This window comes from Garra rufa, chromosome 10 (assembly GCF_049309525.1).
Source record: "Garra rufa chromosome 10, GarRuf1.0, whole genome shotgun sequence".
Taxonomy (NCBI): Eukaryota; Metazoa; Chordata; class Actinopteri; order Cypriniformes; family Cyprinidae; genus Garra; species Garra rufa.
The window spans coordinates 44,069,293-44,096,291 of record NC_133370.1 but is presented as its reverse complement, the minus strand read 5'-3'; the positions used below and the strand labels follow the sequence as shown (position 1 = coordinate 44,096,291).

The following is a 26,999-nucleotide window of genomic DNA, read 5'->3' as shown; positions in this document are numbered from 1 at the left end:
TCATTACTACAATATTTTTTACATTTTTATTTCAGTTTTAATTTATTTCCACTTAATAATTTTAGTGTTTCAACTTAAATAAAAATAAAAAATGTCATCTTAGCAAGTATATAAAATAAGTGTACGTTTTTCCATCTGATATTTCAATTGTAGTTTTATTTTAATTGTCTTACGCACTTTTTGTCACTATTGCGATATTTTATTTTATTTTTTTACTTTTTTTTTACATACTTTTTGTCATTACTACAATATTTTTTACATTTTTATTTCAGTTTTAATTTTTTTCCACTTAATAATTTTAGTGTTTCAACATAAATAAAGTTGAATAATGTCATCTTAGTGACTAACTGAAATAAGTGTACATTTTTGTATCTGATATTTTAATTGTATTTTTTTTTCTTATGCACTTTTTGTCACTCTTACAATTTTTTTTTTTTTTACATTTTTATTTCAGTTTTAATTTATTTCCACGTAATAATTTTAGTGTTTCAACATAAATAAAGTTGAATAATGTCATCTTAGTGACTAACTGAAATAAGTGTACATTTTTGTATCTGATATTTTAATTGTATTTTTTTTTCTTATGCACTTTTTGTCACTCTTACAATTTTTTTTTTTTTTTTTTACATTTTTATTTCAGTTTTAATTTATTTCCACGTAATAATTTTAGTGTTTCAACGTAAATGAAAATTAGAAATGCATTACAGTTAGTGATTCTTTCATGTTAATGATTTAATTGTTGTACTTTTTATTCATTAGAAAAATGCATACTTGTTAAAATGCGTAATTAACAAAATGGCAAGAGAAAATGACGTGCATTACAGTCATACCTGCCAAGGATTCAAAGAATTTTACACTCACTGATGCTGTTTATTTGAATGTTAGTAATCTTAGCTCACATTTTCCACAGTAGTGGACAGTATTTTGGGTTTTATTTGTAATGTCCACTAGGGGACACTCTCCTCAGCTGTTTGACATTCTCATGCTGCACTGCTTAATCACATACTATGTAAAGTCATTCTGAGAGAATGATGATTATTTCATTTTCTACTTGGTTAGATTAATGCATGTAATTTAAATCTTTAAGCGCTTAAAGAAAAATCTGCTTTTTTAAGGCTAACAGAAGCAGTTCTAAACTCTTTATTTTTTGTGGACATCTTCATATTTTGGACATTGAGTAGTGAACCAGCACCAAACACAGTACCCAGACTTGCTTATATAAGTGTGTTGACTATATGACCGCAAACTGCAGGCCCAACAGAATTATTAATATGACTGTCTCTTCAATCTCAATGGCTTTGTGCTCTCAGCAGCCCGTAATTCATTTTGCAAAACAGAGTACTGTCAGCACAAACCATGTTTATCCCTGCTGCAAGTGAACCTGTATTTAATGTCGTCTGGGATGTATTTTTATTTTATTCTGACCTTAAATTGTCTAGGTTTTCATTGTTTCATATCATGCAACGTGTCCATGTTGGAATCTACCTAATTTGACAAGCGCCAAAACTGTTTAACTGTGGTTTAGATGTGCAGCATTTAATGTCAAAACCAAACGATTTGAGAAGCTGTTCTCTTCCCTTTTACAGTATTTATTTGACTATTTGAACTGTACATCATTTAGGTGCATATAGGTCCTAAGCGCTGATTGGTCAGCGCATTTAAATTTATATTAAGCATTTGGCAGAGAGTTTTATCCACAGAAACTTGCACTGCATTCAAGATTTTTGGGGGGCAATCAAACCCTTGATGTTGCTAGCACAATGCTCTTCTCTTTGAGTTGCAAGAATAATACTGGGGTTTAGTAGTTACTGCATGGCCTGTCCATATTACTGTTACCTGATTTTCTAGCACAATGGCACTTTTGCATAATAAAATACTAATTTGCATAATGAAATAACATTTTAATGAAAGTGGACCTTAAAGTAGATTGTCAACCAAAGAAAGAAAAAAAACATGCATATCATAATTTACTCATATTTGGAAGAATGTTTTGATTGTTTCTGACTACAATGAAAGTCAATGGGGTCCAAAACAATATTGGTCCTTTGATAATTAATAATATTAGATAATACTTACAGTTGAAGTCAAAAGTTTACATACACCTTGCATAATCTGCAAAATGGTAATTATTTTAGCAAAATAAGAGGGATCAGACAAAATGCAAGTTATTTTTATATTTAGCATTGACTTGAATACAATATTAGACATAGACATTTACATATAGTCCACAAGAGAAAATAATAGTTGAATTTATAAAAATGACCCATTTCAAAAGTTTACATACACTTGATTCTTAATACTGTGTTGTTACCTGAATGATCCACAGCTGTTTTTTGTTTGTTTGTTTGTTATTTTTTAGTGATGGTTGTTCATGACTCCCTTGTTTGTCCTAAACAGTTAAATTGCCTGCTGTTCTTCCAAAAAAATCCTTTGTGGTTTTTCAGCATTTTTGTTTATTTGAAACCTTTCCAGCATTGACTGTATGATTTTAAGATCCATCTTTTCACACTGAGGACAACTGAGGGACTCATTTGTAACTATTGTAGAAGGTTCAAATGCTCACAGATGCTCCAGAAGGAAAAACAATGCATTAAGAGCCGGGGGGTGAAAACTTTTGAAATAAATGAAAATGTGTTCATTTTTCTTATTTCGTCTAAATATCATATATATATATATTTTTTTTTTCATTTAGTACTGCCCTTCAGAAGCTACAGAAGATACTTCCATGTTTCCCAGAAGACAAAATAAGTTACATTTTTACCTTGATCTTCAAATTCCAAAAGTCTTCACCCCCGGTTCTTAATGCATCGTGTTTCCTTCCGGAGCATCAGTGAGCGTTCGAAGCTTCTGTAATAGTTGCATATGAGTCCCTCAGTTTTGTGATCTCAAAATCATACAGTCATTGTTGGAAAGGGTTCAAATATACAAAAATGCTGAAAAACCAAAAAAATTGTGGGACCTGAAGGATTTTTATGAAGAACAGCAGGCATTTTAACTGATCAGGACAAACAATGACTCATGAACAACTATCACTAAACAAAAAAACACAGCTGTGGATCATTCAGGTAACAACACAGTATTAAGAATCAAGTGTATGTAAACTTTTGAAAAGGGTAATTTTTTATAAATTCATCTACATTTTTTCTTATTGACTATATGTAAACACCTTTTATGTGAAATATCTTATTCAGTCAGTACTAAATAAGCTGTAAGGTGTACATAAGGTGTATGTAAACTTCTGACTTCAACTGTATTTGATCATTTCTATTAATAGTTATTATCGTTACATTAAAATGAATACATATTACATCTATACTGTGAATACAGTCTCTGCCAAAGGGAATAACGCACAGTGGTTAGTATTGATATTCCCTGCTGTCTGTGACCTTTTCAGACCTGCTACATAAGCAGGTAAAATATTCCCACAGCAAAACATTACATTTAGGTTAATCCAAATATTGATGGTTCTGTCTAAAACTAGCACAGCTATTGGCATGTGGCTCACATCAGCATCTGGCTGTGATTTTCAATTCTTTTTCCAGTCAAAGCATGTCGTGTCTTCCATATGCATGAAGTCAGAGAGAAAGGGAGAGCTAGTGCTCAGGGGACGGAGGTTGGTTCAAGCGGGATGAACTCCTCGCTCCTCGGGGAACTGTCTCTCTGTCTCAGTCTGTCTTGTCTGTCGTGCTCTCAGTCACCATTCATTTTACCGCATCATGCTTTTCACAGATTCAGTGGCGTCTTTTTGAAGAACGCCACGAGCTGGAGAAAAAGAAAGCGCGTGTGAGGAGAGAGATTGAGTGCGAAGTGAAAGCTGGCCTGCGGGACTCATTTTTACACGCATGGCATTTAGTGGGATGAGGGATTGGAGATGTGACGTGCTCTGGGACGTCTTTGAAGTCGAGGGGACGCGCTGAACAAATAACGCCCCCAGCGCTTGGGCCGTCGTACCTTCTGTGTGTATCTTCCCTTAAAGACTGTGACTGCGACACGCTGCCTTCTGATGTGTTTTTGAATCACCTCACAGAAATCTCAGCGTAAATCAGTTATTTCACGGAGGCAAAAGCGTCTTAAATTCGTTTTATTGAATCTTAATTTGTTTGGCAGGGACAGAGGGATTCTAGACTCTAGTAGCTTATTCAAGCAGTGCCACATGATCAAACACAACAGCACGGCGACTTTGTGTGTCCTGTGCATTGCTATCACAGAGTATAGCAGCTTTTCTTCAGTGAAATCGCTCCAGGTGTAACAACAACACAATACAGGATCATTCAGAAACAGACATGTATTTTATGTCTACTGTACATTGTGAAATCTGACCTTTTTCACCTTTATGTTTCAATGTGTATGGGTGCTCATGAAAGAGATGTCACCTAAAGTTCAATACAGCCTAGTGAATGATGCATTCGTTAATAGACTAATAGAATTCTTCTGCTTGAACGCACTCAAATATATCAGTGCAAGAAAAAGTCCATTTATACAGAATATATTTATATATATTTATAAATTTATATAAATTACATAGCTTTCCAAACGTCAAACTAAAAGACATGTTCAAAAGACATACAGTATTTTCTCAAGCGAAAGCTCAATTTTAACATGTCGGCTTTAGTAAAATTCACCTTAGCCGATTGACTCAACGAACATGATTTAACCATGAACTGAAATGAGACATTTCATGAGAAAGCTATTTGCATACTTCTTGTAGTGTTGAAGTGTTTGTTAAACAATTAATCAGTGTTTTTGTTTCCCAGTAAAAATAAAAAATTACTTAAAGCAAAAATGTGTAAGTTCTTGAGACCTGTTTTTATAAAATATATAAAATATAAGTTTTAAGTTTCTTGTTTTGAACACATCCTTTATTAAATTGTTACATATTACCAAAAAAATGCTATAGCTTTAAGAATATGTTATTTTATATTTACATATTTTTGCTTCTCCAGTAAATTTAGCTTGTTTTAATTATTTGTATTCAGAAAATGGGGAAAAATTACAAATTAAGAAAATGTTTTGCGGTTAAGTGTTTAAAAAAAGGTGTGTGTGTGTGTATATGTATATAACCTGTCAAACATTTTTGTACAGTAAGATTTTTAAAGTTTTTTTTTTTTAAAGAATTTTCCAAATACAGCAAAATCAGTAATATTGTAAAATATTTTTACTATTTAAAATAACTGCTTTCTATTTGAATATATTTTAAAATGTAGTTTATTTTTTTGTGAAAAATCACAGAAATTAATACTTTTATTTAGCAAGGATGCTTTTAATTGATCACAAGTGATAATAAAGATATTTATAATGTTACAAGCATTTTTCAGATAAAAAAATTGAATTATTTTCTTCTGATCTTTCTATTCATCAAAGAAACCTTAAAATTATTCAGGTGTTTTTAACATAATAATAATTATGTTTTTGAGCAACAAATCTGAGGAAATCACATGAATAAATTACATTTTAAAATATATTCAAATAGATAAGTTATTTTTAATAGTAAAAATTTTTCAAAATTGTACTGTTTTTGCTGTACTTTGGATCAAATAAATGCAGGCTTGGTGAGCAGCAGAATCTTGACTGGTAGTATATATGTGACCCTGGACCACAAAACCAGTCTTAAGTCGCTGGGGTATATTTGTAGCAATAGCCAAAAATACATTGTATGGGTCAAAATTATTGATTTTTCTTTTATGCCAAAAATCATTAGGAAATTAAGTAAAGACCATGTTCCATGAAGATTTTTTGTAAAATTTCTACTGTAAATATATCAAAATGTAATTTTTGATTAGTAATATGCATTGTTAAGAACTTAATTTGGACAACTTTAAAGGTGATTTTCTCAGTATTTTGATTTTTTTGCACCCTCAGATTCCAGATTTTCAAATAGTTGTATCTCGGCCAAATATTGTCCTATCCTAACAAACCATACATCAACAGAAAGCTTATTTATTGAGCTTTCATATGATGTATACATCTCAGTTTTGTAAAATTTAACCTTATGACTGGTTTTGTGGTCCAGGGTCACATATATGCTCACACACACACTCAAGTTTCCAAAATGTAATCTTAATAATAATGAATCATCTTAATGTAATCTTAATCATTGTTTTGACATGTTAAAATTGACTTGTCACTAGTGAAAATACAGTAACAGAATGATTTTCATTGGGCTCCAGTTAGGATGTTAGACAAGAAAAAAAAAAAAAAGTTTCGTCATGGATTTTCATACAACTACAGAAACAGTGGAAATGACTACATGAAATTAAGAATTAATATTCATGACATCGCCACACAGAACAGGCAATTATATTATGATTTATAGAATTTCTAATCTTTACATAAAGCAGCACTGATTCAGCAAATTAGGATCATATGTGGCTCCAAATCGTTCATAAAATCTAACATTTTAAAAAGGAAATAAACTATAAATGATCTTCCGAAGATGCAGCTGGACGAATGCTTTAAGGTACCTAAAAATAAATAGTTGAAATAAAAATGAATCTGAATCTGAATATTAGTGTCAGAGAGCATCGCAGCTGTAAACGAGAGACAAACAGCATCTGTTTATGACACTAAACCGTTTGTTTTGAAAGCCAACTTGTTTTACATAAAGCTTCAATCCTTTCAGACAAGTTTAGTTGTTGTTGACCACGCTACCACACACAGACATGTAGCTAGTAAGTTCCTTTTACACGAGTAGCCTGTTCTTCTGCTTTGCTAGATAGGGTTGATTTGCATCTATCAACCACCGATTAAAATACTGTGTGTGTTTTAGACATTATCACATTATAAAATGCACATACATCCATAAAGTCAGATAACAAGTAACATTGACTGGTTCCGGATGTAAGAGGGCACCCACTTCTTCAATGTTTATTAGCACCCCATACAGCGCCACTGTCTGTAGAGGAGATCGTAGGGAACGATGCAGCGCATGACCTCTGATTCTACATCAGTGCGAGCAAACATTTAATAAACCGTCGTCTTCTGGGAAAAAAGTTGTTTCAAAGTTTCATTGTGGCTCCACGTGAACCCATAGGCGACCGATGCAAAAGCACCAAAGCTGACTCCATGGCACACACACTGTTTACAGTTGCTCTTGTCCATAGCTTTTGCACCTAAACCTTTCATTTCCTGCGAGGCAATCCTTTGAACATGTGGCAGGATTATGTCTTAGAATGCTGTTTTGGGAACAGACGTCGGGAAGATTGCACATGTAACTGTAAACACCAAATCCAAGGAACACAGAATGGATTTCCACTGCAGATTTCCACTTTATACTGATTCCTGAACATGATGCTTTGGAAATGAAATGGTAATGAAAAATCTGGACTTTTGTGAAAGCATGTCCCATATTTCACCCTAAATAATGTGTGTTTGTGTGTGTGCAATGTGTACTTTGTTTAAATAGTTACATTACAGAAATAAGAACTGTGGAGGGAAGTGTGCTTTATATTTTGGTATATGCTTCAAAAAATGTTAAAACAAGGCTGCATGTATTTGATAAAAAATGCAGTAATATTTTTAGCATTTAAAACAACGTTTTCGTTCAGCTCCAGTCTTCAGCATCACATGATCCTTCAGAAATCAATTTTAAATATTTTTTTTCAGGATTCTTTGATGAATATAAAGTTTAAAAGAACAACATTTACAATACCAGTAAAAGTTTTTTGTTTTTAATGTTTTTAAAGAAGTCTCTTCTGCTCACCAAGCCTGCGTTTATTTAATATGAAGTACAGCAAAAACAGAAAAAATGTGTAATATTTTTATTATTTAAAATTACAGTTTTCTATTTGAATGTATTTTAAAATGTAATTTATTCATGTGATATCAAAGCTTAATTTTAGCACAATTACTCCAGTCACATGATCCTTTAGAAATCATTCTAATATTCTGATTTCTCTTCATGTTGAAAACAGCTTTTTTTCAGGTTTTTTTTTTAATGATTAGAAAGTTCAGAAGAACAGCATTTATGTGAAATAGAAATCTTATAAACATTATAAATGTCTTTATCATCAAAGTATTAATTTTTACAATTTCTTCCCCCCACCTTGAACCTTGAACATCCATGGAACCTTTTCCAAGCAGGAAAGTTTCTTTATGTTGGAAAAAGGTTTTTAAAATGTTCTTCAAAATGGTTATTTAAAAAACTGTTCACTAAAAGGTTCTTTTGGGAACCAAAAATGGTTCTTCTATGGCCTCCCTTTTGGAGCCTTTATTTTTAAGAGTGTAGGCATAATTTGTGCAGTTCAATCTATTGTTTTAGCACCAGTAAATCACCATAAATGTGAGTTTGACTATATTGAACTGGATTGTTTTAGTGTCTACAACACAACTGAATATTAATTGCACTTAATTGTAATTGAAATGGTGGAAAAAATCAAGTAATACTAAGTAAATTTGACCATTTGACCATTTTTTGACTCAACTCCAGGCATATTAATAAAAAAAAAGCTCATACTACTAAAGTTTCTTTACTGCTTTCTCAGTCAGCTGTTTTAGAATGGTATACTGTATAATGTTACAAAAGCTTTTTATTTTCAGATAAATGCTGATCTTTGGATCTTTCTATTCATCGAAGAATCCTGAAAAAAAGTTCCTCAACTGTTTAAAATATTGATGATAATAATAATAATAAATATAGCTGCAAGCAGCAATTACGGGGCCAAGCACTCAAAGGGGACAGTGATGAGCTAAGGATGGCAGGAACAGCACACCAACGGCAATAATGAGTAAAAGGAAGCCAATTTTAAGATGATTTTAATCAAAACGACAGAAAAATAATGTAGAACGCCTACTGACATGATTTAATGGCTTATTACGTTTGACCAACAGGTGGCGCTGTTATCAGATCGATGTGGTGTGTTTAGTGTGAGGTGACAAAGGTACGCTCAAAGTTTGGTGTCATTATGTCAAAGCTTTGCAGAGGTAAAGCCTCAGAGTCATTTTGGCATCAAGCCTAAAATTTGTAGAGGCGCTGTATGAAAACGGTTTAATCTATCAACATGAAATCCATAACTTTTTGTCAGCACAGTCTGAAGATGATCTGACTCGATTTTGGTGAAAATCGGAAGAACGGTCTAGGACTAGTTCGAAAAAGTAGGTTTTCAACATAAACCAAAATGGCGGACATGAAGATTGACCAACTGTGTCATAATTGGTATCTATGTTGTCGGCATGACCCAAGGAATATTTTGAGACTAATCTCATTACAATAGGCGAATGCTATCTACAGTTATTAGCATTTTTGGAAATTTTATAATTAGTAGTTAATGAATGGTTTATTACTCTTGACCAATAGGTGGCGCTGTTACCAAATTGATGTGGTGTGATCAGTGTGAGGTGGTAATGCCACATACAAAATTTGGTGAAAATATCTCAAAGCTTTGCAGAGATACAGCTTCATATGCACTTTGGCATATTTTCAGCAAATCCGTTGATGCGTTAAATGAAAACGGTTTCGAATATCGACACGAAATCCATAACTTTTTGTCAGCATGGTCTGAAGGTGATCCGAGTCAAATTTGGGGAAAATCAGACTTACGGTCTAGGAGTTCGAAAAAGTAGGTTTTCTACAATAATCAAAGTGGCGGACAGGAAGTTAGGCCAATTTTGGCAAAATTGGTATCAATGTTCTCGGCCTGACCCAAGGAATATTTTGAGATCACTTTCATTACAATGAGCCATTTTTCACATAAGTTATTAGCATTTTTCAAAATTTCCTTACAACCTTTGACCACAAGGTGGCGCTGCCACCAAACTTTTTGAGCACTGAAATGGCTGACATGGGAAAATTGGATATGGTTCGACTCGGCATGTTCCTCCGAATCTAATGGGATTTTTGGCCAAAGCACTGCAAAGTTATAAGCAAAAATAGCCAATTTTCATATCTCCTAACCACTTGGTGGCACTGTGACGAAACACTGCAGGTAACCTCAGGTCATAGCCAATTTTCATATCTCCTAACCACTTGGTGGCACTGTGACGAAACACTGCAGGTAACCTCAGGTCAAGCTTATTATAACACCCACCAAGTTTGGTCTCAATACTCCAAAGCGTTGCGGAGATATGGCCTCACATCCATTTTTGCCAGCATGGTCTAAAGATGATCTCAGCCAATTTTGGAGAAAATCAGACAAACCGTCTGGGACGAGTTCGAAAAAGTAGGTTTTACAAATAATTAATTATAGAAAAAAAACTAAACCTTACAATTTTTGAATTTTGATATTCATTCGACTCGGCATGACCCAAGAATTCAGAGGAAAAAAAGAATTTTGATTTTGTGGCTTACGGTTCAAAAGTTATTACCAAAAAGAAAGTGAAACTTTGGACAAGTGGTGGCGCTAGAGAGTTTGAGTTAGAGACTCCAAATTAGCTTCAGTAACATTTCAGACCTTCCTCTATCAGTGTGCCAAATTATACAACTTTCCCGCAAGCAGTTCTATGGGCTGCCATAGACGCAATGGCGGAAGAAACGGAAGAAAAAGAATAATAACGCCAACGGATACAATAGGTGCCACTGCACTGCTGATTTCTGTGACACTGAAGACTGGAGTAATGATGCAAAAAAATGTAGCTTTGATCACAGGAATAAATTACATTTTAAAATATAGTCGAATAGAAAACCGTTATTTTAAATAGTAAAAATATTCCAAAATTTGACTGTATTTGCAGTACTTTGGATCAAATCAATGCAGGTTTGGTGAACAAAAGAGAACTTTTGACTGGTAGTGTATTTGAAATAGAAATTTGATTTTGTAACAAAAGCTTTTACTGTCACTTTTGACCAATTTAATGCATCCTTGATAAATAAATTTTTACTAACCTCAAACATTTGAACAGTAGTGTGTGTGTTTATCTAATATATTAATATATCTTTCTTTTGATTTTAAGGAGAATTATTACTTTGACTTGCTATTGACAAATTTGCAATCCACCCAGCTGCTTCTTTTGGTGTATGAATGAACACCAGAGTCAACAGAAGTGTAGTTGTAGTATTAAAGAACATCTTTGCACATACTGTACAGCTAGAGGTTTTTCTGACCGGCTCACATGCATCGGTTGAACATGTCAATGAAGTGTCTAACCAAGGCTTTCTCAAAGTCTGACAACTACTTTCCATTCGGTCCTTTGTGTTTACTTTCTGGTCCAAAGCACTTCAAGGAAACCCTCAATAAAGCTTTTAGGTTGCTACAAAGAGAAACTGGCATCCCAGTATCCATTTTTCAACTGTTCCCTCTGGAAACAGCAAACCTCGTACTGTGCTCTCACCCCTCTTGTCATTCAGTGAGCATGAAATTTCATCAAAATCGTGTGGCTTGAGGGACCTTGTCTTTGCATTTCTCTGTTTTCCTCCTCAGTTCTTCATTTTCTTTCTTACACTATGATACAAGGATGGCGGCACAAGAAACGCTGGCTTTAAAAGACAGGCTACGATGAATCAACGATGGTAGTTTAGTGCAGATCGTCTCTTAAGATCAACCTGACTCTTAAAGGACAAATGGAGATTGCTGGTGTACTTTCAATTAGCACAGACCTTCAGAACCTCCAGATGCGTCTTGTCCCTTTGTATTTTTCCATCATCTTTACATATAAGAACACCAAAACTGTCAAAAGTGTTTCACTTCGAGATCTGAGCTAATTCTGCCATTGACACTGCCGCCCGAGTCTTTTTCACCTCATTATTCTTCATCTCCTCCATCCTCTCATGATCTGTCGGCAGCGCGTTCATTTCCTGTCTTTTCTGTCTTTGTGTTTGAGGGCAGAGAAGAAAGACTCGTAGAGAGTGGGAGAGAAGCTTTGAAGAGGAGCAGTCCTGGGACATGGATGTCTTCTGGGGAAAGCAGAGGAGGGGGTTCAGACGGAGTGGAGAGAGAGGGCAAGCGACTGAAGGAGGGGAAGGTTCCTCATTTCTGAGCAAGGTAGGCTCCTATGGTCAAGCCGACGGCCCCGAGAGCGGCTAGACCGAAGACGGTTACTATTGATGACCACGAGCTGCGAAACACAGAGTCCCTCTGTCTGCCGTAGAGATCCACAAACGCCTCCTGAGGAGAGAGAGAGAGAGAGAAATGTAATCAAAACGTAGCATTTATCTCAACATATAAATCATGGTGCATCACTAAAACTGTTGATTAGTCTTGTCTTCAGAAAATATAACAGTCTAGATGGTCACACTTTAGATTTGGGGACCAATTCTCACTATTTACTGTTAAGTACAACTTTTGCCTCAAACTCCTAATTTGATGGTTTTTAAGATTAAGTAAGGAAGTATAGTAGTTGTAGTAGTTATGTTTAGCTATTAAGGGTTAAGAGATCTACAATATGTGAGCCTGGACCACAAAATTAAGATTCATCTGTAAGCTGAGCTGAATAAATAAGCTTTCAATTGATGTATGATTTGTTATGATAGGACAATATTTGTTTTTGAGATAAACCTATTTGAAAATCGGTAACCTGAGGGTGCAAAAAATCGAAATATTGAGAAAATCACTTTTAAAGTTGTCCAAATGAAGTTCTTTGCAATGCATAATACTAATCAAAAATTAAGTTTTGATGTAGGAAATTTACAAAATATCTTCATGAAACACGATCTAAAAAAATGTTGATAATTTTGACCCTTACAATGTATTGTTGGCTATTGCTACAAATATACCCGTTCTACTTAAGACACCAACAATACGTTGTATGGGTCAAAATTATCAACATTTTTTAATGCCAAAAATCATTAGGATGTTTAGTAAAGATCATGTTCCATGAAGATATTTTGTAAATTTCCTACCATAAGTATATCAGAACTTAAATTTTGATTAGTAATATGCATTGCTAAGAACTTCATTTGGAAAACTTTAAAAGTGATTTTCTTAATATTTTGATTAAAGAATTAAATAATTTAAATATGAAACTAAAGGAAACATTTAGTTCAAATATCGTCTCGCCAAAGTCATTACAGATAACAATAACTGGTCAAATATATTGTATATTCCACTTGAATAGCTACAGCATTCTGTGGTTTGAAACAGTGTTTATGCTGTATGTAAAGCCATAAGGAAGCATGTTTAAAGTGTGTATTACACTGGCCGCCTCCTAGTGGTAAGAATGTGTTTGGAGAAAAAAATACTCAATTCAAGAGCTCATCCAGACAACCATACTGCCATATACCAACAATATACGTGACCCTAGACCACAAGACCAGTCGTAAGTAGCACGGGTATTTTTCTATATTGTATGGGTCAAAATTATCGATTTTTCTTTTGTGCCAAAAATCATTAGGATATTAAGTTAAAGGAGAACTCCGGTGTGATATTGACCTAAAGTGTATTGAATCATGATACCGAGTGTGAACGTACCTTGCATATCTCATCTCGGTTTGTCCACTGCTGTCCGAAATCTGGGGTCAGTTAGCCGATGCTCACGACAGCTTGTCAATGAGAGTCAATGGGGCATCGAAGCAGTCATGTAAAAAAATCACTGTTTTATGCCATTTACAAGGCACAAAGTAGCGCCACACTTCATCGGTAGACTTCCAAGGGCCCTGACATTTAAAACGTGACATTGAAAACTCATAAAAAGCACCGGTAGTTTATTTACGAGAAGATTTATACAGACAGTAACTGCAAGAAGTTAAGCGATCGCCGCCATCTTGAATGTAGTCACGATAAGACGAGTGACGAGCAGGAAGGAACGTATCAGGTTTTCAACTTATCAGGTTGTAGTTTCCTTCCTGCTCGTCACTCGACTTAACGTGACTACATTCAAGATGGCGGCGATCGCTTAACATCTTGCAGTTACTGTCCGTATAAATCTTCTAGTAAATAAACTACCGGTGCTTTTTATGAGTTCTCAATGTCTCGTTTTAAATGTCGGGGCCCTTGGAAGTCTACCGATGAAGTGTGGCGCTACTTTGTGCCTTGTAAATGGCGTAAAACAGTGATTTATTTACATGACTACTTCGATGCCCCATTAACTCTCATTGACAAGCTGTCGTGAGCATCGGCTAACTGACCCCAGATTTCGGACAGCAGTGGACAAGACGAGATGAGATATGCAAGGTACGTTCACACTCGGTATCATGATTCAATACACTTTAGGTCAATATCACACCGGAGTTCTCCTTTAAGATGATGTTTTGTAAATTTTCTACAATAGATATATCAAAACTTAAATTTTGATTAGTAATATGCATTGCTGACAACTTCATTTGGACAACTTTAAAGGCGATTTTGTCAATATTTAGATTTTTTTTTTTTTGCAACCTCAGATTCCAGATTTTCAAATAGTTGTATTTCAGCCAAATATTGTCTTATCCTAACAAACCTATAGCTACTATACTATACCCACTATAGCTTTCAGAAAAAAATTACCCTTATGACTGGTTTTGTGGTCCAGGGTCACATATATGATATAATCACATACTGTCACCGAAATAATCAGACCCAAATTTAGGAAAATGGTACATTCACACATGAGTGATTCCCTCACATATGCTCTCAGAGAGTGTAGTGCCTTTAAAACTGAACAGAGAGGATGTCCGCTAATATAACTACTGCGGGCAAGCAGACGGACAGAGGAAGTGGCATCCCGAACCAGGATCTTTGTGTTTAACAGGATGTCCAAATCTAAACTGGGGGAGAGTTCCTCCTGTAGTTCCTCTCCAGTAGACGTTACTCTCAGCTTGTCTGAGAGGACTACGACAAAGATACCTTACATCTTATGTAATTATTCTAAAAAGGGTAAACAATAGTATCAGTATAATCAATAATAGATGTTATAGCCAGAAGCCAAAAGAATGTTCGAGATACTCTTTTCCAATACAAAGAAAGCATGTAAGCTACAAAAATGACAAAAGAACATCATAAAACTGCCTTGGAGTCCAAACAACTCTTCTATTTAAAGATGTGAGCTTTATGTGAGAAACAGATCGACCTGAAAATCTCATTTATGCACATTTAGATATGTGCGGAGCTATGCTACAATTCAATTAAATAATATATATGCGCTTTAATTATTTACATGCGTGTAGGCTCTGTTCACAGTAAATGCTGCTCCACACAAACTGTTATTTCTGTATATTGTTGTGAGTTTGGATTTATTCTAACGTTCATTTGGGATTGCAATGTGCACTATTTGATCAGGTTTGTAAGGTAAATCATTATTAAACCTACATAAACTCAAGAGTACATCATTGTCTTTCTCAATATGCTAACTGTTCATCGTGTTCATTTTAAAATAAAAGCTCAAATTCTCGTTCTGAGTTTAGATGTTTTGATGTCCACATATTCAAGAAATTGCAGTGGCTGTTTCTGTTTTAAAGAAATGCCCGAATATTGAAGATTAAGTTGACATTTGAATTTAAATGTTGTTTAGTCAATAGAATGTTTTCACAACGTGTCATCTATCGGCCACATTAGCAGCACTGAGCACGAACAATGCCACTGAACCAAAACAAAGCTCGAAACTCATATATTTTGCTGATAATTGCTGCTGAAAACGATCAATTATTGTCATGTTTGGGGCTGTACTAATCAGTCGGACCAGGAAAAACATTTCCCCCCGTTTTCACAGACAAGGCTTAAGCCTAGTCCTAGACTAAAATGTAAGTCTGAGCTGTTTCAACTGAAACAAAATTGCACTGATTGATCTTAAAATATATCAGTGCCTTTGTTTTGCCTCAAGATGCACACCTGTAATGTTTTTTTTTTTTCAAGCATGTTTATAAAAATGACTTAAATGTCCTAATTGAACTATGGCCTAATCCTGGCTTAGTCTAAGCCCTGTCTGTGAAACCGGGCCTTTGCGTATTATAGACTTCCAAACTTTATAACAAATCAAGGAGAAGAGTGCAAAAAACTGTCTGAGAAACAAAAGGCGTTTGTGGTTGGCAGTGTTGTTTTTGACAACCATCTTAGATTTAGTCTTAGTCTTAGTCTTTTGGACTAAAATGCTTCTTAGTTTTAGTCAAATTTTAGTCACTTCTATATGTGATAGTTTTAGTCCAATTTTAGTCGACGAAAAGTCAAAAAGGTTTTAGTCTAGTTTTAGTCAAAAAAAGGGAAAAAAGTAGTCTTTTAACAAATTAATGTAGGTCAGTAAGTATTTTGCTGTTGGGTAGTGTCACTTATAAGTTCTGAAAATAGCAGATCTATAGTTCAACACAATGTGAGCTTCCGGATCGACTATTTTCACCAATAATTACAATAATGAAGGAATGTTTTAGAACATAAAAGACAAACAAGGATGGAATGCTAAAACGGCTTGCCATACTAGTATAGCAAAGAGTATTTAATGCTAAAACGGCTTGCCATAGCGTCAGATACTTTTTAAGTTTTAATTGGCATGCACAATAAGCGGAAATGTCATGCATTTTAAACGTCTGATGGACCACCCACTAACATTTTCGTCTATTCTCGTCTCGTCAACGAAAACTCACACACGTCTCGTCATGTTTTAGTCATCAATGAGCCATTTTTATCTCGTCATCGTCTCGTTATCGTCATGAAAAAAGTGGCGTCAATGAAATGATTTCGTCATCGTCATCGTTGACGAAAACAACACTGGTGGTTGGCCAAACTGAACCAGGATTTCCAGGGCAAGAATCTTGTCAACATTCATGTTTGTTCTGATCATTTCGGCTCAGTTAGGTCAAATATTAGGCTAACATCTTAATTAATACTGCTCGTACATATCTTTACCACCAATTAACTTTAGTTTGTCAAAATATTGCGCCATTTCCTGCTTACTAAGCCCTTCTCTATATGATTTAGCAGCTTCCACATGTTTTTTTCCATGGTTTAGACAGCATAAATTAGCAGAACAACATATTCAGTAGTACACTGACTGTGCAATACATGCTGTTGTTTACCTCAGAATATCGTCAATATGGCTGCGCATCCAGGTAACTGACCAAACCATGGCGTAAATGCAAGGTCGTTGGCGCCCTCTGCAGGCATTTATTATAGTGCGTAATGTACATTGATTCTATTGTTTATAATTAAGTATTTTGTTCAATAAAACCATATGATTACTTATATTTGATACTTTATTTTAACTAATTATTATTGCTTTATTGCTATTATATATGCATATTAAGTAATTTCCCCTTAGGTCTTTTTATTACCACAAAAAAATACTTATAACTATCTGATTACTGTCACACCCCCGGACTTTCTTGTTGGTTTTTCCCATTTTCCCCCGCAGTTCTGAGTGTTTTTGGTTTCTCCCTTATTGTCTGCACCTGTGTTTGTAATTAGTCTGTCTATTTAAGGTGTGTGTTTTCCCAGTACTCTTGTCGGTCTTTAATGTTATATGGATGTTTTCCCCTGGTGTTCCTGTGTCTGCCTGTATTCCGTTGGATTTATTAAATATACGTCTTTTATTTACGTCGTTGTTTGTGTGTTCCTGCCTGCATCGTGACAATTACTCGATTATTCATCAGAATAATCAACAGATTACTCGATTACCAAAGTAATCATTAGTGACAGCCCTATTCTATATATTATGAATGAAATCCAGACATACTACATCCATCGCGTTATCATTATGATTAATTAGTAATAAGTATGCATATTTAAATGCAAGGCAAGTTTTTTATTTAAATATTTTCAGTCATTTACACTAAACCTGACACAACACGTTTAGTCACACCATATTTAAATGACATTATTTGTAAAAATCTTGGTCTGTTTTTCACACAAAGCCGTCTTACATGAAATGTTTTATGATACTTCACTGGTGATTGTATGGTGCCTTTGTGTTATTTTTTTTTTTAATGCTGGAGAGTCCCTGCCTTGTTATCTTACATTCTACATTCTGTTAAACTACTTCTTTTGCATTCCATTGAAGTAAGAAAATCATAAAGATTTGGATAAAGGGTTAAGCAAGTTCATTTTGTGTTGAATTGTCCCTTTAAACTGATATACAGGAAGTATTTCCTTTTATTCTGAAGCTTCACAGGGTGCAGTCCAAAACTATTTCCTCTCATCCTCCCTTCCATGCAGACTGTGAGAGACACAGCACAGCACAGACTTCCTCACATTTAAACCACTCAAGCAAGCCTCCCGGGTGGATAACATTTGTGTATCTCTATTAACCTCTGGGTTTAAAAAAAAAAAAAAAACACACACACAAGGGAAAATCATCATCTCATCAAGTTCTTATTTAACAGTCATGCAAGCCAGGCCATTTTTGTGTTGCACTCCCTCGTCCCGTTGTGCACTCCCCTAATGAAGCCACAGCACATTTCAGGTATTAATTGGTAAACACTGCATGCCACCCACCGTGCGAATACTGCTTTATGAGCGGAGGGGGTTTGACAACACGAGCCGCCCTCGTTAAACTTCACACTGAAAACAATGCCAAGCAAGTCATGGCAGCAGAGGTTTGAGGAGATTGCCTTTTTATACGTTCGCCCACGCATACATTCCAGTGTAAAACCTCCTATTGTACGATATACCCGCAAACGATGGAAAGTCCCTTTGAGAGAATAGGAGGAAACGTTTGGAGAACTAAAACTTAAACGAGAAAACATTTTTCAAAGGTTGCCTAAATGGCGCAGACAGTTCAATGTTAAAAGGCCACAAAATCCTGGAGGCTTGTTTGCATGTGACAGCATTTTAAAGAGCTGTAGAAGTGCTCAGGCGAGTACTTGAGGTCACATGAGTGAAAATACAAGCTGGAGTTATGAAAGGCCACACTTCATTGATCTATAGAAATCCAAAGGCATAGCTAAAGAAAAAGCTTTTGAAAGGCCACATTTGCAAGAAGTTCTTCTTTAACTAGACTTAAAACTAACCTGAAGTGGAGAGAATTTACATGGCTACATGTCAGTGTTTATTTATTGTTATTTATTGTAAATTAAATTGAAGTACTAACATTACTAAAACTGAAATAAAAAATAAACTTACAGTTGAAGTCAAAAGTTTACACCCCCCTTTCAGAATCCTCAAAATGTTAATTATTTTAGCAAAATAAGAGGGGTCATACAAAATGCATGTTATTTTTTATTTAGTACTGACCTGAATAAGATATTTCACATAAAAGATATTTACATATAGTCCACAAGAGAAAATAATAGTTGAATTTATAAAAATGACCCCGTTCAAAGTTTACACACACTTGATTCTTAATACGGTGTTGTTACCTGAACAGCTAAACTGCCTGCTGTTCTTCAGAAAAATCCTTCAGGTCCCATAAATTCTTTGGTTTTTTGGCTTTTTTGTATATTTGAACCTTTTCCAACAATGACTGTATGATTTTGAGATCCATCTTTTCACACTGAGGACAACTGAGAGACTCATATGCAACTATTACAGAAGGTTCAAACACTCACTGATGCTCCAGACGAAAAAACAATGCTTTAAGAGGCGGGGGCGAAAACTTTTGAACAGAATGGAGATGTGTACATTTTTCTTATTTTGACTAAATATCATATTTTTTTATTTGGTACTGCCTTTCAGAGGCTACATATTGCATGTTTCCCAGAAGACGAAAGAAGTTCAACTGGATCTCAAAATCATACAGTCATTGTTGGAATAGTTCAAATACACAAAAATGCTGAAAACCCAAAGAATTTGAGAGACCTGAAGGATTTTTCTGAAGAACAGCAGGCAGTTTAACTGTTCAGGACAAACAAAGGACTCATGAACAACTATCACTAAAAAAAAAAAAAAAAAAAACAGCTGTGTATACAAGTGTATGTAAACTTTTGAACAGGGTAATTTTTACAAATTTAACTATTTTCTCTCGTGGACTATATGTAAACATCTTTTATGTGAAATATCTTATTCAGTTCAGTACTAAATGAAAAATAAAATGCATTTTGTATGATTCCTCTTATTTTGGTAAAATAATTAACATTTTGAAGATTCTGCAAGGTGCATGTAAACTCTTGACTTCAACTGTAAATATAGACCTTTTTCCTGAGCAAACGATTCAGATTGAATGCTTTTCTGTTCCGGTTTCCAAAGGAACCCATTCAAATAGCGTCCATCTGTTTTTAATGTAGCTAACGTCCGCTGCTTCGTGTCATCTACACACTCATTGAAGCGAGGCACTGACAAATGACGGTCATTGCGACATTGCCAAGTGATGGCGCTATGGAGCCATGTGCTTTTTAAAAACATTTTAATAGGTTTAACATCAGTTTATTAGCTCGGAATATACCCTAATTTGACTAGAAACAGTGCAGACCGGAAATGCAAAGCATTCTTTCAGTCAGGCCCGGTTCTACGGGGGTGCTTGAGGGTGCTAAGCACCCTCAAACGAAATCAATAGCACCCTCACTTAAAGCTGTAATAATGGTATTTTATTGCAGATTTAGATAACAATCCAGTGCATAATCGTTAAAAAAACGATTTATTTTTCTGCTGTAAGCATTAACAATGCCCTACCATATTGTAACGCATCAAAGCAGTCAATTAGAGCGTTGCATTTCAGCCCCGGCCGACTGGCCGAATTTTTTACACCTCTAGTTGCTGGGCTTTAGGCCAATTTTCACGTCAAAGTTCAGAGGCGGGCGGGCACCTGTTTTATCTGTTTTTGGTTTCTCCTTATTTTAATATTTTAGACATCCATAAATTATGGTGAAGAAAAAAATTCCGCGCTGGTGGAAACAACAGGAGACTTCACTTTTGCTTTCACTTTCGAGACCGTTACAGACGGTCAGCTGGAACAGATCCGCCTCAAGCACACAATATGCTGAAAATTGCCACAAAGATAAATAAATAACACTGAATGTGTCGGGCCGGAAAGAGTAAAGCATATTTAAATTATATATTAATAAACTAGTGTATTCTGAGTCAGTGTAACAAAAATCCTTTTTGGACGCGCCTTTAGAGAGAAATTTATCTTTAAGGATTACATAATGAGAGAGTTTTTGTTTTCTATTTGTTTATTTCGTTAAGTAATAATGTAAAACTATTTTATACGTTTTGTTAAGTGCACACAAATAAAAGTACGCTACACCCTTTACAGTACCGAATGATGTATTACTCTTACCTTTGTGAGCAAAAATGACAGATCATTTTAAATTGCTTCCACTGAAAAAAATGCACTGGCGCCCATGTCCTGCGTCTTTAGCTTCCACTCTCTGCACAAACTATTGGATATACCGCACATTTATATAGGTTTAAAGGAACACTCCACTTTTTTTGGAAATAGGCTCATTCTTCAACTCCCCCGTGTTAATAAATTGAGTTTTACCGTTTTGAAATCCATTCAGCCGTTCTCCTGTTCTGGCGATATCACTTTTAGCATAGCTTAGCATAGATCATTGAATCCTATTAGACCAATAGCATCACGTTCAAAAATGACCAACGAGTTTCGATATTTGTCCTATTTAAAACTTGACTCTTCTGTAGTTATATCGTGTACTAAGACCAGTGGAAAATGTAAAGCTGTGAGTTTCTAGGCTGATAGATTAGGAACTACACTTCCATTCCAGTGTAATAGTCAAGGAAGTTTGCTGCTGTAATAAGGCTGAAGCAGGAGCAGTAATACCACGCAGCACATGTGCAAATGCTAAACTAGCTGGGAACTCATTTCTGATAATACTCCGCCTGCTTCGGCCATATTACGGCAGCAAACTTCCTTGACTATTACGCCGGAATGGAAGTGTAGTTCCTAATCTATCAGCCTAGAAACTCACAGCTTTACATTTCCACCGGTCTTAGTACACGATATAACTGCAGAAGAGTCAAGTTTTAAATAGGACAAATATCGAAACTCGTTGGTCATTTTTGAACGTGATGCTACTGGTCTAATAGGATTCAATGATCTATGCTAAGCTATGCTAAAAGTGATATCGCCAGAACAGGAGAACGGCTGAATGGATTTCAAAACGATAAAAATCAACTTATTAACTCGGGGGGAGTTGGAGAATGAGCCTATTTCCAAAAAAAGTGGAGTGTTCCTTTAACGTTTAAACTAACATTGTTTTATACTTGAACTATTTTATATCTATAGATTTTAGGCAAATCATGATGATTTGAGTAGGCAAACTGATCAAACAGACAGTCTAACACTGGGCGCTGTTCGTTAAAAATAATAATAATACAATAAAAAAAAACTTAGCCTATATTTACGAACAAATATGCTCCAAACTTTTTTTCTAAATTAACTTAATTAAAAATAAAACGAAACTAATTATAATCAATTTGCCATTACATACCAAACTAAAGTATTTTGATTTTAAAATCTGACTCAGGACGCGCGACATCAGTGGTAGACCGGCTCCAGAATTAAATCCCTGAGGCTGCTTTCACATTTATATTTTTGCCCCGTACATTACTTTGATATCACTGTGTTAGTCACTGATATTTCGAGAATGAATCCAGCATAAATATGCAGATGTAATTCCCTAAACATGGCAGCGTGTATGTGTCCGAAAAAAGACAGTTTCATACAAATTCTGAATGGACTGTAGTCTGGAAAGTGTAGGCTACAATACGCCTACAATACGCTTATTATCATCACTAAAAGCACTGAATTTATAGAGATCTCACAAAATTCCATTATAATAATCAATAAAGCTTTCTAAACTACACAATGAGTCTTGTATTTATCGCGCCATTCCCCCTCCTACCCCCTAATGTCGCCTATGGGTATAAGTTTAGAGCACCCTCATTAATTTAGGAAGCACCCTCAGTGATTAAGTTCTGGAACCGGGCCTGCTTTCAGTTAAGAGTCGGACTGACTTCCGTGTTCAGGAAAAACGTCTATAGTAGGCAGTGTAGAGTATACTGTACATTGCACAGTATTCAGAATGTAGTATGTTAGTATTCTGTCCGAATGTAACCTATGCAGCACTGCAGAACGGATTGTTTCTAAATGATTTCGAGTGCTGTCTTAACTACATGAGTATGTCGGAAATCACGAGAGCTTTGGATGATGGGAGAGAGTCAGGTGGGCATCATGGGACAGGAGCGCAGGAACAAGCGTCACACTTTCATCATTCACTCGGTCAGGCTTCAGTACACTCTCTTACACACATTGCATGTGACTTCTCTTCTGGAGTGTAGTGTATATTTTCCATTACCCTCATGTTGATAGATAAATACACTTCCAGAAACTGATGGCTGTCACAAGATCAAATATTCCAATGACACTCTTTTTGCAACACTTTCACCCCGTGTCATTTAAAGACTTTATTCCTAGAAAACTGTATGTTGTATGGGACCAACTTTATGTGATATCCTGCCAAGGGACAAGAATAAAAAAAGTACCAAACAAAACAATAGTACTACCTTATCATATATGTGACCCTGGATATTTCTAGCAATAGCCAAAGATACATTGTTTGGGTCGAAATGATTTTTCTTTTATGTCAAAAATCATTAGGATATTAAGTAAAGATCGTGTTTCATGAGGATATTTTGTAGATTTCCTACCGTAAATATATCAAAATTAATTTGATTAGTAATACGCATTGCTAAGAACTTAATATTGGTCATATAGTGTATATGTATCAAAATACCATTGTATTACCATCTGATATCATCCCTGTATCATGTAACCTAATGTTACAGTATTTTATGTATGCCTTAAAGTGATAGTTCACCCAAAATTGAAAATTACCCCATGATTTACTCACCCTCAAGCCATCCTAGGTATATATGGCTTTCTTCTTTCAGATAAATACAATGAGTTGTGTTAAAAAAATGTTTTGACTCTTCCAAACTTTATAATGGCAGTGAATGAGTGTTGAGACTTTGAAGTCCAATGAAGTTCATCCATCCTTCAAAAAAAGTGCTCCACATGGCTCTGGGGGGTTAATAAAGGCCTTCTGAAGCAAATCGTTAAGATTTGTTAAGAAAAATATGCATATTTAAATATTATAAACCATCTATAGCTTCTGCTAACTGTTGTACACACATTCACGAAAGAGTGGCGTTTTAGCAGAAGACATAGCGTGACCTCTGTGAACCTTTCGTGAACGTTACGTACTTCAGACGGCTGTTATTAAACCACTGGAGCACTTTTTATGATTTATTGGACTTAAAAATCTTAACAGCCATTCACTGCCATTATAAAAGCTTGGAGGAGCCAAGACATTGGTAAATATAACTTAGATTGTATTCATCTGAAAGAAGAATGTCATATACACCTAGTATGGCTTGAAGGTGAGTAAATCATTGGGTAATTTTCATTTTTGGGTGAACTATCCCTTTAATTGTTTCAAACCAAAAAATAAATAAATGTGTCAAATTCTCAGAGTTAAAAATCTGGGTCACTTTCAGCCTCCTCTTCTTTATAATAGATTTTGGGGATGTCCTCTACATACTATATAGGTCAAAGAAGTAATAGGCTAAATTAATTATCCTATGTTATCCCATTTTGAAGCTGCTGTTCCCCATCTTGCGATGTGATGGGCTGTATTCACCGGAGTGAAGGAGAAATGCTTTCATCAGCAGAAACGCTTCTTAAGGTCAGTAGGAGGCTTAAGACTCCACACGACCGCATTTCTATAGCTGCCATGTGAAATCTGGACCATTTTGGTGGAAATCTGCAGCAGAAAACCCACACTAATGAAAACTCCCTGAAGGCTCCCACAGGACAGTAACGGGGGAGTTACTGTCCGTATGTCGCAGTTGCCAGACTTCCGCGGCTACAAACCCACATTATTTGCTTGACTTATGTTTTACTTTTCTCATGAACAGAGAACTTAGGGATGTGGGGTCATTTCACTAGAGACGTAACCTTCCCTGTCACCATGTCAAAACATAATTACACAAAATTAATGATAGTTTGTCAAATGACAGCAATGTGTCATTATTCACGACAGTAACATCCTGAATTAAAAACAGATGGAGTGCAGCCTTTTCTTGATAACATATGCTGAAATTACACAGCGAACCTTGCTGTTTCACCACTTTACTGTGAGCACTATAAAATACTGTTTATGTTAATTTAGTTAGCAGAGGAAATCCTGAACTTCTGAACTTTGTTTGACCCTCTGAGAACATAGCAGGTTTTGACATGGGTTTTGAGATATTAGTGAGGGTAAATAGCACCAAGAGCTGAATAATCTAAGTTAAATCTTCATGATCAATGGCTGCGATGTGGTGAACATCAAAAGCAGGACTATTCAACAGTCTTTGAACTCCACCAATGGTTTTAAAATAAATAATGTATATAGACTCAACAGTACACACCTCTAGACATAACACAGTTGACAAAACAGGTGGTGATAAGGTGTGCCCTAATGCTAAATCATCTTTACATGTCAGGTGTAGGCAATGTGTTTTTCAGCTTACACATGCATGGCACAAAAAGCAACACAATAAATCTGTTGTGATTCCATGCTAATCTGAGGTTTGTCCTAAGCGTCCACAATGCGGTAAAGCATTGTGCAACAAGAAAGACAAATAATTGAGAGCAAACATTTCCAAACTAAAAAGCGTAAATCCAAGCAGGACTGTGAAAAAACAACTACTTCAAAGGACATCTTTAAAAGGGAACCCTGGATATAAAGACTTGTATGGCCATTATTTCGATGATGTCAAATGGTTGCACTTGGTGAGTTACTGGCGCTATCTGTTAAAATAAAATACTAATATGATGCCACATTCTGTGGCTTTTGGTTGTAATTTTCAGTCAAAGGACAATGAGAGAAGCGATGTAGGTCCTCACTGCTTTAACAATTAGAAGAGGAGAAAAGAATGGGGGCTTGTGGATGAATAAAACTTTCCAAAGACCTGCGTCTTTGTTCTCTCCACTTTAGCCCTGATGCTTTTAAGGCTTTTAGTAGACCACAGCTGCTGAAAGAGCTCACAAATGGCAGAGACAAGAAATCCTAGATGCCATCCTGGCAGGATGTAAACACATCGACGCTTGTCATGACGCCGCAGCCACTGAAGGAGTTTCTCAGTGCAGATTTAACTCGATATCCGGAGACATTTATTCTCCTTGTGGGGAAAATTGATGGTACATCATTTGGTTTAAGCTTACGCTTACATCCATTGCCACCTGTAGGGTCTTTCAGTAGCTGTGGTCATCATATCAGTATTTTATTTTCTGAGTTGTGTTGTGGTAAAATAGCTTCAGGTAGCACCAGTAGCTTACTGTGTGCAACCATTTGGCATCATCGAAATAATGGCGCCCCCCATAGTGTAAAATTTGTAAAAAAAAAAAAAATTAAATGTAAAAAATCTTTTATGTGTTTTTCACTAAATAAAAAGCCATAAGTCTTAATAACCGGGGTTCACTTTAAACCATCAATGTGGAAGTTTCCATTATATGACAGTAACAGTGCCTCATTTGAATTGGAAAGAAATTAAAGTTGTGATGAAATGTAAATTCACCCTATATAATTTTTTTAATGCATGTCATCATTTTAAAGGGATAGTTCACCCAAAAATAAATTCTGCTATCATTTACTCTTTATTAACTTGTTCCAAACCTGTATGATTTTTTTTCTTCTGCTAAACACAAAAGATGGTACTTTGCATAAAATGTGTTGTTGGTCCACACTGACTTCCATGGTATGGAAAAAAATAATATGGAAGTCAGTGGAGACCAGAAACACTTTGGTTACCAACATTCTTCAAAATATCATCTTTTGTGCTCAGCAGAAGAAATAAACTCATACACTAGCATATAAATATAGAAAGCTAACACGCCAAGAGGCACAAACTAGAGGTCTTCATGGGTTCATTTGGATGCAAAAACTTGAGGTTGGACCCGAGACTCGAGAGTGTTCGGGTCCAAAACTGCCTCAGACACGGGTCGAGTTCAGTATTTGTGACCTTAGGTCTCGGGTAATTTAAAATAAATGTGTTTTTTCCCAAAGTAAGACCCAAAACTGTGCGTGCAGAAGCCCTTTGCCAGAGATGAGGTAAATGTGACCCTGGACTACAAAGCACAGGTATATTTGAAGCAATAGCCAAAAATACATTGTATGGGTTAACATTATCGATTTTCCTTTTATGCCAAAAATCTCTACATATTACGTATTAAGATCATGTTCCATGAAAATATTTAGTAAATTTCCTACCGTAAAATTTTTCAAAACTTAA

The 26,999-nt window shown here is 35.4% G+C and overlaps 1 protein-coding gene across 1 annotated transcript in view; it reads right to left on the bottom strand.

Annotated features, from left to right (window-relative positions):
* Positions 1-10,015: 10,015 nt before the first annotated feature.
* bcl2b (BCL2 apoptosis regulator b) overlaps positions 10,016-26,999 on the bottom strand; it is an 80,372-nt gene continuing 63,388 nt past the window's right edge. Inside the window, exon 2 of the mRNA XM_073849686.1 lies at positions 10,016-12,035. Within this exon, the coding sequence (XP_073705787.1) occupies positions 11,898-12,035 (138 nt within the window). The 3' untranslated portion in view covers positions 10,016-11,897. The remainder of the gene's footprint in view (positions 12,036-26,999) is intronic.